The sequence below is a fragment of the Sphaerodactylus townsendi genome, linkage group LG07 (assembly GCF_021028975.2).
Source record: "Sphaerodactylus townsendi isolate TG3544 linkage group LG07, MPM_Stown_v2.3, whole genome shotgun sequence".
In the NCBI taxonomy this organism is placed as follows: Eukaryota; Metazoa; Chordata; class Lepidosauria; order Squamata; family Sphaerodactylidae; genus Sphaerodactylus; species Sphaerodactylus townsendi.
Genome location: NC_059431.1, coordinates 117,929,847 through 117,945,261, shown reverse-complemented (window position 1 = coordinate 117,945,261; position 15,415 = coordinate 117,929,847). Strand labels below are relative to the sequence as shown.

The following is a 15,415-nucleotide window of genomic DNA, read 5'->3' as shown; positions in this document are numbered from 1 at the left end:
GTAGGTTTTGTATGACCTGGCCCCACTCTAACATCTGGAAAGATCAAGCAACTGGTGGTCCCAGAAGAGGGGAGAGAGAGAGAGAGAGAGAGAGAGAGAGAGAGATTCCTAAGCCCATTATGTATGGAATGCTTTCCTCAGGGCTCTCTACTACATAGTGGGGTTGTAGTGGGGTCTCCTCACATTCTCTGTTACATGCAAGGAGGCAACCCACTTCCAGCTGAACTCTCCCAGCTGTCAATTCTAACTGCTTTTCCTGGTTCTCTTTACTCAGTCCACCAGCATACTGTTAGACACACATCTCATCACACCCAGGAGTTGCAAGATTCTGGCTTTGTTAAAGCCCTTTAGATTACTGTTGTATCGCTATTGCTATTATTGCAGTTATATCAATATTCAAAAATATCCAAAAATAATGCATCCCAAAATAAAAGAGGTAAAGCAATTCCCTGGACCACATTCTGCTGAAGAAGGGGACCATGTCCTAGAACTGATATTCTTTCCTACCTCCCACATCTGCACACTCATAGACATATCCTGCTGCTGCTGCCGCCGCAGGGGGGACAGAGAGGCTCGTTATTTCCATTCTCCTGTATTATATCTGTCACTATTTCGATAGATCTAATATAGTACAAATGCTTGAAAATGACATAAAGTTTTAAAAAGCCCTCCTGATTCTGAGGACATAAATAGACAGGGGAGGCAGGGTGGATCCAAAAAGCCTGAAGCAAAGAATAACACAGGGCCAATTGTTTCATCTTCCCTACGAAGCAGGGGGAAATATCACTCTTTGCCCATTTTCACAAACAGTGGAGATTATGGGATCTGCTGCATTGTGTGTGTGTGTGTGTGTGTGTGTGTGTGTGTGTGTGTGTGTGTTGGGGGGGGGAAGCTGTCTGTAACAGATACTGTGTCCCAAAAAGACTCCCCCTTCAGTGCGGGGTAGAGCACCAGTGTATAATTGGCCCTAGAATCTTGCTTATTCATGTGTCAGGTGGGACACCTGACATCAAACGGGGTCCTGGTTTCTGTCATGCTAATGGGGTTTCTCTACTTTCGGTTTCCTGCTGTCTTTGTGCTCTGCAACCTGTAGCAATGCAGATTGCACCCAAGCATCCCTTGGACTGATAGCCCTTCGTTTGACCTTGAGAACTAATGGCTCTCACATTCCTGCTCTGTATTGCTTTTGCTTTGGTATCTCCAGGGGATGGAGGGAAGGGGGGCACATTGGTGGACATAAAAGGGTGCTTGGGAAGCCAGTCTTTAGAACTGGCTTCTTCCGTGGTCATGCTGCTGTCTGTCAACAAAGGCTTTTGATTGAAATCACTGAGTCCGATATTGGTAACAGATCCAGGGCTTGGCAGCATGAAAAGGGCAGATGTTGTTAGTTCCGGATGTTCAGCCAGTGCTTGTTCATTTATTAAAAGAATTCCATTGTTCCCTGGAAAAGTAATTTTTGGCCTTCTTGGCAGAGCTTCCAAGATCATTTTCTGGGGCCCAAGGTGGGGCCTAAAGGGATAGCAGGAGAAGCAGTGGCGTAGTTCCCATGGGACGGGGGCAGACGCCCCGGGACAGAGGTGTGGCAGAGGCATTCTGGGGTGGGGTGGGCGCCGTTGAGGCAGGGGCGCAGGGGCGCATGCACCCTGGGTGCAGTTTCCCCTTGCTCCCCCCCTGAGGAGGAGTCTTGGGTTCCAGCAAGGAGGGGCAAATTTATGCACATTAATTTGGGCAAATGGCAATCCTCATTGCCAATTGCAGCACATCTCAGGAGACCCCACATTTATCCAGGAAGGGAGACCTTGGTCTCTCCCCCCCACCCACGAGCAATGTCAGAGAAAATGCTCTGAAAAATGCAGTACTGAGTGGTGTGTGTTGGGGAGGGGGGGAAAGCTGTCTGTAACAGATGCTGTGTCCCAAAAAGAACCTCCCTTCAGTGTGGGGTAGAGCACCTTCCAAGGACTTTGATGCAGCAGTTAAGAGACTTTGTTGAAGATCTGGAATGCTGAGAATGCTGTCTGAATAAGACTTTGATGAGCACTGAATATACCACGAGCTTTTGAAAACACGTGGAGGACAAACGTCTCCCGGGAGGCTGACTAGCTCTGGAGTTATGTGAACAATAGTTATGTTAAACCAGAGAATCCGCAGCATTTGAACGGGACATTCATTGCATGCTGTGTGATGACAACTTGACTCGTTCAGAATAATTTATGGATTCTCAATGAATGGATTTGAATGCACACACTGCTGTGTTTCTTGATTTAAAGCTTGAGGGGAAAACGCTTCATGTAAATAGCACATTATCTTTACGTTTACAGCAGTGGTTCTCAACCTTCCTAATGCAGTGACCCTTTAACACAGTTCCTCATGTTGTGGAGACCCCCAACCCTAACATTTATCCATTTTACAGATGGAGAACACTGATGCAGAGAGTCTTAGGCGACCCCTGTGAAAGGGTCGTTCGACCCCCAAAGGGGTCGCGACCCACAGGTTGAGAACCACTGGTTTATAGTATTACATTTGTTTAGTTATTTTTGACGTTATTCAGTCTTACGTGACTGCCAGCCTTTTACGTTTGTTTTGAGTGAAAATTATCTGTCAGATTCCTCACCCTGTACAGTCACAGAGAGCTTTGGATTGTGTTCTCTTTATGAGACACAGATGATTACACACTGTCTTAAGGACTTCTACATCTAAGTCATTTGAAGTCAAAGGACATAGAAGGGTGTAACTCTACTGTGGATTGCACTATAAACCACCGTAGACCTGTGAGCAGCCTATTCCAGAGGCAGGCACAATGTTTCCTATTGGACAGTGCTCAAGAGAAAACACCTTGGGTGATTCCACACACGAGTAAAATAGGTTCAACCCAGTTTCCTGAGAAAGGTACTAACCTAGGTCGAAGCCATTGTTGTTCCCCACTGCAACTAGCTTGATCCCAGCTCGGAGGGCGGAATCATCCTGTGCCTCTTCGCCGCTCCGTTCCAATTGGCTACTGTTCTACGGCCATGTTCCGTCTATCCCCACACACGTTATAATAAAAACTGCCACAGGAATGGAGGGACGGTGGCGTTTTTTGATTGGCCAGCTGTACGCATGCCCGAAACACTCAGCTGTGATTGGCTGAATGGGGGACTCCTGGCACCAGAGATTCCGCAATTTACTGGAATCGAGCTGAGTGCGAGCGTGGTTCCCTAAAAAAGTAGTAGTTCCCAACTGGAGTCGGAAATTTGACCGTTACACGGAGCGAAGCTGGTACAAAACCACGTTGATCCCAGTGGTTGTGCGGAGCACTTAGGTCGATAACGCAAGTGCGGAATCGACCCAAGTGAGCATACATTCCTTTCAGGGCAGACTTTCACCAGCATGCTTTTTTGTGCTGCAGATCCAAGAAGCCCTGCATCTTCAAAGATCAGGGGAAGTGCCATCTTGTCCCTGCCTGCACAGGGAGAGTGAAATGGCCCCAGCATCCATCTGGCTGGCTTCACCTTTGTCTGCCTCTCCCCCGCCCCTAAAGGAGCAGTTCCTCTCACTCCTCTGCAAGCTCTTGGGGGGGGCATCAGAGGCATGTCTTTTAAAAAAATCCAGCGCACCCGTGGGTCACTGCAGCAGCAACAGAACACTGAAGTGCCGGGGGGGAAATTAAAATGTGGGGGGAAAGCCTCTGATCAGCATGGCACCCATTCACACCAACAAGGTGTGAGTTAGTGATAATTCACTTCAGCATATACAGTTGCCATAGTGACTGGCTTCTGTTGATGTACTAGAGCTGAAAACGGGTGGTGGTAGTGGTGGTGATGATCTTGATGATGATGGTGATGGTGATGATATTCTTAGCTCCCACTGTCTTCCACAGTCCCCATCTTCCCAACAGGTAGGCAAGGCTCAATGAGAAGGGCTGGCTGGAGGCCACCCTTGAGGTTCACGGCAGAGCAGGGGTTGAGCCTGGGTCTCTCAAGCCCAGCAGTGTTGGCGCTGGCCGTGGCCAAGGAGGCAGTGCAGTCAGTGCTGTGCAGCTTATGTGGATAGCCTTGTTCCAGCATGGATGGATGTTCTGAGCTGAGTGCTGGAAGGGAGTTTTCCTGCCTCCCCAGACCTCAGAAAGGGTACTGTGAGGGGTGCTGCAGAGACCCAGAATTATCTTTCCAGACAGAAAGATGCGCATGAGCTGGAAGAGGAAGCACATCTCCGCACTCTCTCACAGCAGACCCTGATTGCAAGAGGGCCAGCTAACCCAGCAGGCGGAAGGAAGGGGAACTGGAGAAACTAACCCCTCAGTACATGGAATTGCCTTATGGGGTACAAGTAGGGTTTCCAACTTCCACATCGGCCGTTTCCCCACTTTTAAAATGATGTCCGTTTCGTCTGGTCCAGGATCTTTTTAGTGCGAGGGTCGTGTTCCCCGGGCTTCCCCACTGCCCTGCGCTCTGCGCGGGGTCATCAAAAGGCGCCGTTTTGAGCAGCGCCAGAATGACCTGTGCTGAGGGGGCGCAAGAGCAGCAGAGTCGGGGCAGCTGCGTTGTCGCTGCCCCTGTAGTGGGGAGTGCAGTTGGACCCCGAGCTACTCGGCGAGAGTAGCGCGCAGCAAACGGTGAGTGTGGAAAGGGCCATAGTGGCTGGAGATCTCCAGGTGGTTGAGGTCAGGTCCCCTGGAGAAAATGGCCACTTTGGAAGGGGAATTCCATGGCATGTCCCACTTAGGTCCCTCCCCTACCCGATCCCCGCCCTCCCCAGGCCCCACCGCCCAGATCTCTGGGTAATTCTCACTTCTGGAGCTGGCAATCTTGGTGTAACTCCTGATCCTCTAAAACTGTTCACCACCTCATTTAGGCTGACCCACCCAACCACCTGAGCCTCCCATGTCCCCTACGGTCAGCGGAGGCACCAGAAGTCAGCTGGGCAGCCCCGGGCGCACGCTGTACTTACCACAGAATTGTCCATGAAGGCATCTGGATTGTTCTCATAGATGAATTTCTCCACCCTCATCTGGCGAAGCTTGAACATCTTGGATCCCTTGTTGGTGAGGAGAGAGAGCTCTTCCAGCATCACGTCCTTGGGGGTGCTGATCTTCTTCCCCAGGTTCAGCTTGGACCCTTCTTGTGGCATGACTGAAGGATTACATTGAGAAGGGGGTTAAATCTGCGGGCACCCAAACCCTCACCCCTCACTGCCTCGTCTCTAATGGCAAACAGCGAAATTCACTGCACAGTCCGCTGAAGGAAGTATCAGTGGTGGAAACTGCCTTCTCTGAAGTTCAGAGTCTGTGATGGTTGTGCTATGGAGGTGAAACTAAGAGGCTTGGGGCTGAAGGGGAAAAGTTAATCTCTCTGGCATTTTCCCCACAGACAAAATATCCTGGGATAGACCTGAGATCATGTATCCCAGGGTGTTTTTATCCCGGTTTCTCCCTTCGCACGGCCGGGAGGAAGAACTCCAGTGAATTACGCGTGAGCCCCTGGTTTATTTTCATTTTCCACATGAATGTTTACGTAGCTTACGTAGTTTACGTAGATTCCAGTTTTCCGACGTTCTGATTGGCTGCAGCTAAGGGGTGGGGCCAATGCCTGAAAAATAAACCAACCCATCTCCCGTGGTGTTTGCACGGGCACGGGATCGGTGTGCGCTTTTTCAAAAGAACTGCCAATTTTATCATTTTTTGAAAGCCGCGGGATAAGGCAAATCTCACAGGGCGGGCCCGATTTAGTCACGGAAGTCTTGCGGAATTCACGCCCAAACTGGGATGGTTCACTTTCTTATCCCAGGATATATTGGCCGTGGGGAAAACGCCTCTGTCTGCCACCTGCCAAACACCCCTGCTGAGCCTTCCCCATTACCTTGGCAAACACAGTTTTGGGAGCACAGTGTCCCTGTAAAATCTGAACAGGCACGCCTATTTCTAAGGTATACAAAGCAGTCTGATCCGGGACACAGACATTTACAGGCTGGTATGTTTTTCTATCTGTGCTCAGATCCGGGACAAGGTGAGTCAAACAGGGCATGGCCATAGCTTCAGGCCTACCAGGCAGACGTGCACACCTCTGGTGGTTGTGTTTGCTGAAGTGTGGCTTGTTTACAGAGAGGCCTTCTAAATAATAGGCTGAGTGCCCTAGATTTGGCATCACGGCTCTGAGCGAATTACATGACAAACCTCAGGGCCTACAAGAGTCACTTTCTTTATCAGCCATGCACAGTGTTGTCTGTGTTTTCCTTGTCAATTCATTATTGCCTTGCCATATGTTGCCTGTCAGAACTGAGGCGGAGAAAGCTACTGTTACCGCCTCCTAAGGCAGTTTCGTGATCTTCCTACGATTCTGTGCTGATGCAAAAAACACAGACAAAGATTTGCCGCTATAATTGACAACTGCACCTCATTTTCTCACGCTTCTGAAAACATTCCGCCCCTGTATGTTCTGTTCAGGTGATGCCACCTAGTTTTAAGAAGCCCAAGTTCTTGCCACACTGCCCACACCATCAGCCACACACCGCCTGCTGCCACAGACAAATCCCTCTCCCCATGAAGAACAACATCATTCAGCCGACATTGGCCACACGAGCTGTGCCTTTGGCAAGCGGGAACGCATGCAGGGGCATCCGACGAGAATCCCTGTTGTCCTCACAGCCTGTGTTGAGTGGAGGTGTGTTTGTGGGACAGACCCACCGACACAGTGTGCAGCATTCAACCAGCGTCAAAAGACAGAATAAAACACTCAGATTGACACCCAGGAATCAGTACTGGAAAAGACACTAATGGTTTTGAAAACCCAACCTTCTCAGATCAGGGTGGCCCCTGAAACTCATTCCAGGTTCAAACCCATGCTGGCAGGGGTTGATGGGAATTGTAGTCCATGAACATCTGGAGAGCCACAGGTTGCAGACTCCTGCCCTGGCCCCTCACCAAGCCACATGGCTGTTCTTCCCCACAAGCGGAGAGATGACCTGTCTAAAGGTTGGGAGGGAGGGGACGGGGGGGGACTGTGCCGTGTGCCCACTCACTGCTGTGGCCAGGGGGACTTCTTCCACAAGCTTCCTTGCATTTTCCCTGACCCTTATCACGCCATCATTTTGTTTTAGGTGTTTTGATCTCTGTCTTCTGCTTTGTGTTTTGTGCGCCTGTCCCGGACTAGCCCCCGCAACGCTTGTGGGCCAGAGATGTCCATTGGGCCAAGCCTGGTCACTTCTCAGGGGTGAGGACATCCAGTGACTCCCCAGCCCCTTCATCCCCTTGCCCTGATCCTGCAGCTCTTGGCTTGCAATCAAAATCTCAGCTCCGTGGTCCAGGTGCTCCCCCCTTCCCACATGCTGAGGTGGTCCCCCTCTCCCCCTTGGAGGAGGATTCCCCATGGGCCTCTGCGTGACAGTCTTCAGACAATACAGACATATGGGGGAGGGGCTCCAGGGAGGCACGTGTTTTTGTGCGCCCGCGTGCACATCTGCGTGTTTGCATGCACGCACAAGCGTACATCTTACCTTCTTGGGTTAGTTCTAAAATGAGCTTAGTTGGTTTTCTCTTCTTGTTGGGAGCCGGGGTTCCTGCAAGAGGCATGCTGGGCAAGGGGTTTTCTGGATGGGAAGGGAACAGTGGAAATGAGTGCCCGTTCACACAACACACGACGCCGCTGCCCGCCTCGCTCGTGATTTTTATCGCATGCTTACCCACTCTATACGACTCCTTTGTATGCAGGAGATCTGCCAACCCACCCGTTCAGACACACTCCAAGCATGCCAGAGAACCATCTTCTAAAGGGCCTCTGAGCAGAGCATCTGTGCCAACGCTTCTCCGGTGGGAAGTTTTGCCCTCGTTCTGACCAGTTCCAGAACATTCTGTCTCAGTGGGCTAGGCAGTTTCCAGCTGCCAAATATACTGAGGCTTAGCAGAATTCACGTCCCCTACTCCGTCCCTTCTCTGTTCCTCTTTGGACTGTGCTTAATTCTTAATTCACTTTTATTTTCTTTCAGTAGCACATTGTTTTTTCTCCTCTGCATTTGTGGCCGTTTGTGGCCACGTCCCCGTGCATTGATAAAATGTGCCAAGAGCCGGTTTGTGTTTCACTGATGCAAACCTGCTCTCTTACACACTGGTAAAACACTGCACAGTTCATTTCGTTACATTTCTCTCCTGAGACTTTCTAGCCCCCAAGAACAAAACGCCAAGGATCACATTTGAGCGGCCCAGCAGATCTACCAGGCAAGCACTAACCAGACTGAGACTTGCGCATCTCCCAATTGTGATGTTGCAACCAGTGATGCTGTTTCACAGGTTATCAATCAATCAATATTTTATTTCGGTCAAAGACCAGAAAATATCAAATATAAAATATAAAATCCAGATGGTACATTTCCAGACCAGATACAAAATAAAATTGAGGTAACCAGTTTCCAAAGACTGTTTGTCCAAACCATAATATAAGTTCAAGTTAAAAATTGGAATAAAATTGGAATAAAAGATAAAATCATTGATCCAGAGTCCCTATTTTTATTGCCCTACTTGTCCACGCCTTTTAACCACATAAGCACTAAATTTTGCCACCTCTCTGGTTATATTTATATATTACATATTAAAATATGGGGTTGGCCGGATGCCTCTATTACTGTTATTATTGTTGCTATCGCTGTTTTAAAGGTTTTAGTTATTTACCTATATCAATATTTTATACTGTACACCGCCCAGAGCCCTTTGGGGATGGGGCGGTATAAAAGTCCAAACAATCAATCAATCAATAAATAAATAAATATTCGGATGGGCATCTTCTGACAGTCTTTCCGTGGCACAATCCTCGGGGCCAAGAAAAATTGATGTTGGAAGAGAGTCAAACCGTTTTGCCCTCATTTCTTTGTGAGTGGGGCATCGTAAAAAAAAATATGTGTCAGGGTCTCTATTTCCCCCATATCACATGGGCAAAGCCTGTCGATATACGGAATTTTTTTATATCTGCCCTCAAGTGTAGGGATGCACTGCTGACCCAGCAGCACCGTAAGTAGAGTGCTGGCACACCGGTGCTCCTACGGCCTTCTGGTCGCACCGCTCCCCCACCCCTCATCCCCCGATGAGTCACAGGTCATGAACTACCTGGCTCACAACCACCGGGTGTCCCGGACAAAGGGACAATGGTCTTGCCCCCAGGTGAGGATTAGGCCCAGACGCTGATGCTCTCCTCTTACGTGCGGAGAGGAGAGCATCAGCGTCTGAATATCACCTGAGTAAAATTCGATAATCAATTCCGAGACACCGGTGAACCAGGTGGCTCATGACCCGTGACTCATCGAGGGGAGTGCATTTCAATCAGCTCAGAAGCTTGATATCACATCAGGACTGTGGCCCTTGGCACATACACGACTTGCCCTGGGGCTGTTTGATTTACAGGGGGGTTTTCCCGCTTTTTTTTGTTTAAACCTGAGACTATCCTGCTGGGAAATGTCCCTAGCTAAGCCAATTTGCCATTTCCCCCCCCCTTCCCTCCTCCTTGCTTTTTCCATGCAGCCTCCATCTGTTGGGGTTGCCTGCCCCCGCCCCTTGGACCATCTGTGATCTAGCGTTACCGTATATACTCGTGTATAAGTCGACCCGCATATAAGTCGAGGCACCTAATTTTACCACCAAAAAAACTGGGAAAAGTTATTGACTCGCGTATAAGCCGAGGGTGGGAAATGCAGCAGCTGCTGGTAAATTTCAAAAATAAAAATAGATGCCAATAAAATTACATTAATTGAGGCATCAGTAGGTGAAATGTTTTTGGGAAAATAACTTATCTCAATTCTTAGATGATTGGAAAACCGAGATCGACTTTTTGAGAAAAACGGGGAAAAATGGACAGTTTGTGGATTTGAGAGATAGAAGAATAGGAAAATAGATACAATAGACATAGAGAAAAATGGAACGCTTATTAGTAGTAGCAATTAATAATTAATTTTATAATTGTAACTAGAGAGCAAGTAATAACCTTTTAAGTGTATTTATACTCAGTGCAGATGAAGTTGGGAGCCCTTCTCTTCCCACTGATTTACCGTATATACTCGTGTATAAGTCGACCCGCATATAAGTCGAGGCACCTAATTTTACCACAAAAAACTGGGAAAACTTATTGACTCGCCGGCCGATGTGAAGTCGAGGAGTGGGAAATGCAGCAGCTTTGCTTTAAGGGTGAGAAATTTCAAAAAATAGAAAATAGATACCAATAAAAAATTACATTAATTAGCAGCGGGCATCAGTGGGGTTAAGAAATGCTTTTGAATATTTATTTCAAAGAAAAACAGTGAGCAAGCTCTGTAAGTGGAAAAGAGGGTCAACAAGAACAATATGGGTATCAACAATAAATTTAAAAAGTACAAAAAAGCCTTAGTTTTTTTTTTTTTGTAAGGAAGGGGTTTTGAAACAATGGATGCTTACAATAAAAACAGGAATTGAACATTGCCTGTTAAGGCTGTGACTCAAAACTACCCTGCTTTTTAAAAGAATAGTTCATTATTTTTAGTGTACATATTTTTAAAATTGCACATGGCAGGTGTCATTTTAGAAGGGCCATTCACACAACCTGTCAGGGGAGGAATGTTTATGCTAGCAGTACCAACATTTCAGAGTATCTTTAGGAGACCCTCCTGATGATACCACCCAGGTTTGGTGAAGTTTGGTTCAGGGGGTCCAAAGTTATGGACCCTCAAAATGTAGCCCCATATACTATTAGCTTCCATTGGAAACAATGGGGGATGGGGCACCCCCTTTAGGGGCCATAACTTTGGACCCCCTGAGCCAAACATCACCAAACCTGGCTGATATCAGCAAGAGATTATCCTGATGATGCCACCCAGGTTTAGTGAAGTTTGGTTCAAGGGGTCCAAAGTTATGGAGCCTCAAAATGTAGCCCCATCTACTATTAGCTCCCATTGGAAACAATGGGGGATGGGGCACCCCCTTTGGGGGTCCATAACTTTGGACCCTCTGAACCAAACCTTATGATATCCTGAAAGTTTGGTGCTGCTAGCCTAAAAACTGCGCCCCCTGGCGGCCGACAAAGTAAAAACCCTAAAATATTTTTTAAAGTACAGCAGACTCGTGTATAAGTCGAGGGGGGCTTTTTCAGCAAAAAAAATGTGCTGAAAAACTCAACTTATACGCAACTATATATGGTAATTTGAGAGACTCTTTGTGTTTTACGTCAGTTTTAGCATGAAAACAAAGAAACAGACAACATCTTGTTCTTTGCTGCTCTCATGTTGACAGGCAGTTTGGGAAGCACAGGAACTCCAAACGGACTCAATCTTTTTCACAAGGGACAGAGTTAACTCATAACCCCCCCCCCCACTCCCCCCCCCACACATTGCCACCCACTCCCTCCTGTTGTTAACTGGCCAGGGGAAGGTGGGAAGGAATGAGAAAGCCTGAAGAAAGCAAAATGCACACGGTTTCCCTTCAGGCTTCCTGCACAGGGAGAGGAAAAGTCATCCTTCCAGAGTTCTTAGAACCACGGAGGTTCTCTGATCTGAGTTTGGGAGGGAGGGAAATATGTTGCATAACCAAGAATCCAACCTGAAGGGAGTGAACACTCAATGCAAAGAAGACTGGACGTATATCAGTGGCCTGAGGTTTTGCAATGTTTTATCGGTGCCCACGTGCACATTCGTGATGGAGAAGAGGAGAAAAGTTATGAAGGGAATGATGTAACTGAGTGCTTGACTTAGGACAGCGAATCGTTACATTTCAACAATGCTGATGCAAAATACATCACTCCGTGGCAATAAGAATGTGCCAAAGGGGTGGGAGGAAAGAATCTCAGAGAAATCACTACCATGATTTTGATTGTCACTCTGATGGAATAATAGAAGGGCTGAATTCCAGAACGTGCATCTAGACAAGTATCTTCTACTAAAGAAGAGCAACTAGCAATAATTGTGCGTGTACTTGCAAATCCTTTATACAGGGAGGCACCAATGTACGGCCTAGATACAACTTTTTGCCCCGTACAGTAGAATATCATTAAGTATTTTGCAGTATAGAATGCTGGAATGCAGGATTACAGATAGGTCCTAGAAGAAGAAGAAGAAGAAGAAGAAGAAGAAGAAGAAGAAGAAGAAGAAGAAGAAGAAGAGTTGGATTTATATCCCCCCTTTCTCTCCTGTAAGGAGACTCAAAGGGGCTTACAAACTCCTTTCCCTTCCCCCCTCACAACAAACACCCTGTGAGGTGGGTGGGACTGAGAGAGTTGTTTCCAGTTGCGGGCACTGAACTGGAAGCAATATGCATTGCCTTAGTCAAACAAAATGGCAACCACGGGCAGCGAGGGGGTCACGTGAAGCTCTCAGTACGGAAAGCAGGAGTGCCAAAAACTTAAGAGGGTTTAACAGGACCCTGGGATAATCTGGTTGGGGCACACTCGCAGGAAAAGCAGTAGGAGAGCCTGTTTCAGGACACAGGTGCTGGAGGGTTGTGTCGTCAACATCTGTACTTGGTGTCTTGAATTTCTGACTCTCCACTCATAGATGTATCCTGGCCTATTTCCCCTTCTGCCTGTGTCAACCAACTGGAAAAGAGAACTCCTTTGAGAGTAGATTGTGGGCTCTGGAGGGCCCGAACCAGAGGTGGGATCCAGCAGGTTCTCACCAGTTCCTGAGAGTGGGTTACTAATTATTTGTGTGTGCCGAGAGGGGGTTACTGTTTGGGTCTGCTTTTCCGTTAGAAATTCCATTAGGTCCAAAAGTCATAAAGTCCTGTTGTTTCCTATGTGGCTGGTTAGTGAAGGTAGAAAACGGGATAATTCTCCCTGTTGGGCTGTTTTAAAAACATGTTTTAGAAATATGGTAAAGTTCCTTGTTTAAGGAAAGTATCCTTCTTTTGATTTCTAGAAACAAAATTAAGTATTTGAACGTATTAAGTATTTGACCGGCAGTCTATTAGAGGAGTAGTTGTTTCTGTTGGCAGTAGACGATAGGACTTGCTATGATGAGTTTAAATTATGGACAGAAAGATACCAGCTGGAAATTAGGAACTTTTTTTTACAGTAAGAGTTTTTTTACAGTAACAGAGAAATTATTAATGCCCCGCCCCTGGAATGCCCGGCCACGACCCCATCGTGCCCTGCCCAGCCCCATTGGCGCTACGCCACTGTTTGAATCCCACCACCATGGGAACCTGTTACTAAAATTTTTGGAACCCACCACTGGCCCAAACTACCTCACATAGTGGCCAACCAGTTGTTTTGGAGGGCCAGCATGGAGGGTGATGTTGCTGCCTCCTGGCTCTGGGGTTTAGATGGAGGTTCCCTGGAATCACTGTCTCTCATAGTCACTGATGGACGGTGAATCTGTCTAATCCCCTTCTATAGCTCCAATGCCCATGCCCATCCCTACAATCCTCTGGCAGCAGATGTCACATTTTAATCCCCCATTGAGTAAAGGAGTCTTTCCTTTTGTCTGTCCTGAGTCTAATGCCCGTCAACTTCATTGGATGTCCTCAATTTGTTGTATTTTAGGAGAGGGAGCAAAAGTTCTCTCTGTGCACAATTTCATAAACCTCTATGATGTGTGCGTCATTCCCCCCTTGCCTTTGGTCTCCTCTTTTCTAAACTGCCAGGCTTTCCTTTGGCGAAAGATGCCAATGCGCTCTGCCAATGGCACTGCCAGGGCCCAGATGTTTCAGAGGAAAAGTTGATGCCAGGTGGCAATTACGGGATTCATCCCAGCCTTTTCCGGCCAGCTCCCATCAATCAGATTTTGGGAGCAATTCAAGCATCAAGTGGCATCCTGGGCTACAGATCGGTTTCCTCCACTGATTCGTGTAATTAGACGGCTCTGCTTCATTTGCGGTTTCGTCTGATGTGGAGCTCTGGCCCCTGCTGCTTTCTCAGCCAACTTCATGCGTCTGTTGACGGGGACTGCCTCATGCTGCCGCCGCCACCACCACTGCTGCATATGAAGATCTGGAGCTGTCAGCAAAGTGCCTCAGCCTTTGTCTGCCTCGCAGCTACCATAGTTCAAACTAACATTTTTTCCTTTAGATCTTATTTTAGAATCTCATTCATTACATACTCCATAATAGTAACACCCAAAGCAATCTACCAAAATAGCTGGATTCCCCCTCAAATTGTCACTGTTAATAACTCTTGTTAGATGCTGCCACCACTCTCCCGTTATAAGTACTGGCCTTAACAATATCTAGTGCCAATTTAGAAAATGTATTTATTTATTTTACAGCCGCTGCCTGTTTATTCACTTGGGCAAAATCCCCTGGGAAGATCTCCTACACCACAGGTGTCAAACTCATGGCCCTCCAGAAGTTATGGACTACAGTTCCCATCACTCCCTGCCAGCATCATGCTGGCAGGAGTTGATGGGAACTGTAGTCCATAACATCTGGAGGGCCGTGAGTTTGACACCTATGTCCCACACAAATCCTGTTGAATAACATTTTCTCATATCTGTCCTCCACATTAATTTCAGGGAGGCTTGAACAAGAGCTGTCTTTTGTTTAGTTATATGACAAGATATAAAACCGAATCCTAACTAAATCTCTACTGTGGATGAACAAGATGGTTGAGATGATATGTTACCTATTGGTGAATTACCTATTGATAAAGGAGAGCCGTAGCAAGGGAGAACTGTGCCCGGGACACGTGTCTGCCCTGAGCCCCTGCCACACCCCTGTCTGCCCCTGGAACACCTCCACACCAGCGCGTGCCCCGTGCAAGACACCCCCCGTCCCCTGGGTGCTACGCCACTGGGATAAAGACAAGGGTGTTCTTGGCCATGGCTGTGAAGACGGGTGGTTTTGCTGCATGGTCTTGCCATATCTCCAGGGGAGGCTGGGAGGTTGCAGCATCTGGACAGTGTCTGCTTGTACTGAGTTCTACTGCTTAAATCAGAGCTATGCTATGTAAGAATGCGAGGGCTTCATTGCAACGCCTTTCTCATGCTGGGCACCCGGCTCGTCAACTGGGGAGCAGCAGGCTTGTGAAAGAGCTACGGGGAAAGAGGCTGCCTAGCAGTGGGGGTGAGGAGGAAGGAGGCTCAGCCTTGCTTAGTGGGGTAGCCTGGGGTGAAAGTTGAGCCTTGGCACAGATCTTATAGTGTGACCTGCTTGAGCGCCAAGTTGATAAATTGATTCCGTTCTGATCTGAGTCTGTTTATTTGGAGAGCTACACAAAATGACAAAGGCTTAGCCTGGGTTCCTCTAGAGTCTTTTCCACATTACGCTGGATTTAATCATGATACATTTGCAGGAGCTTTCAAAACAAGGAGTCAAGATGGGAATACAAACTTGCAGTGCAAACCTAAACAGAATTATCTCCTTTGTTCTAAGCCTCTGGGTATTATTTATTGAGCAATTATTCAAAGAATATTTGGGCACTGGCATATTAGACATTTTATCATGGAGACAGTTCAGCAAAACAATGGGTTTGGGGAATTCTTAAAACTGAAAAGTTGCTGA

General features: G+C 47.6%; 1 protein-coding gene across 2 annotated transcripts in view; it reads right to left on the bottom strand.

Moving 5' to 3' along the window:
• The window catches only part of MYOZ1 (myozenin 1), a 48,896-nt gene that overhangs the window by 25,387 nt on the left and 8,094 nt on the right, over positions 1-15,415 (bottom strand). Inside the window, exons 2-3 of one of the 2 annotated variants that reach the window (XM_048504544.1) lie at positions 7,468-7,560; positions 4,927-5,108 (exon numbers count right to left, since the gene is read on the bottom strand). In XM_048504544.1, the coding sequence (XP_048360501.1) occupies positions 4,927-5,108; positions 7,468-7,543 (258 nt within the window). In that variant the 5' untranslated portion in view covers positions 7,544-7,560. The remainder of the gene's footprint in view (positions 1-4,926; positions 5,109-7,467; positions 7,561-15,415) is intronic. The other variant, XM_048504545.1, reaches the window with a different exon arrangement.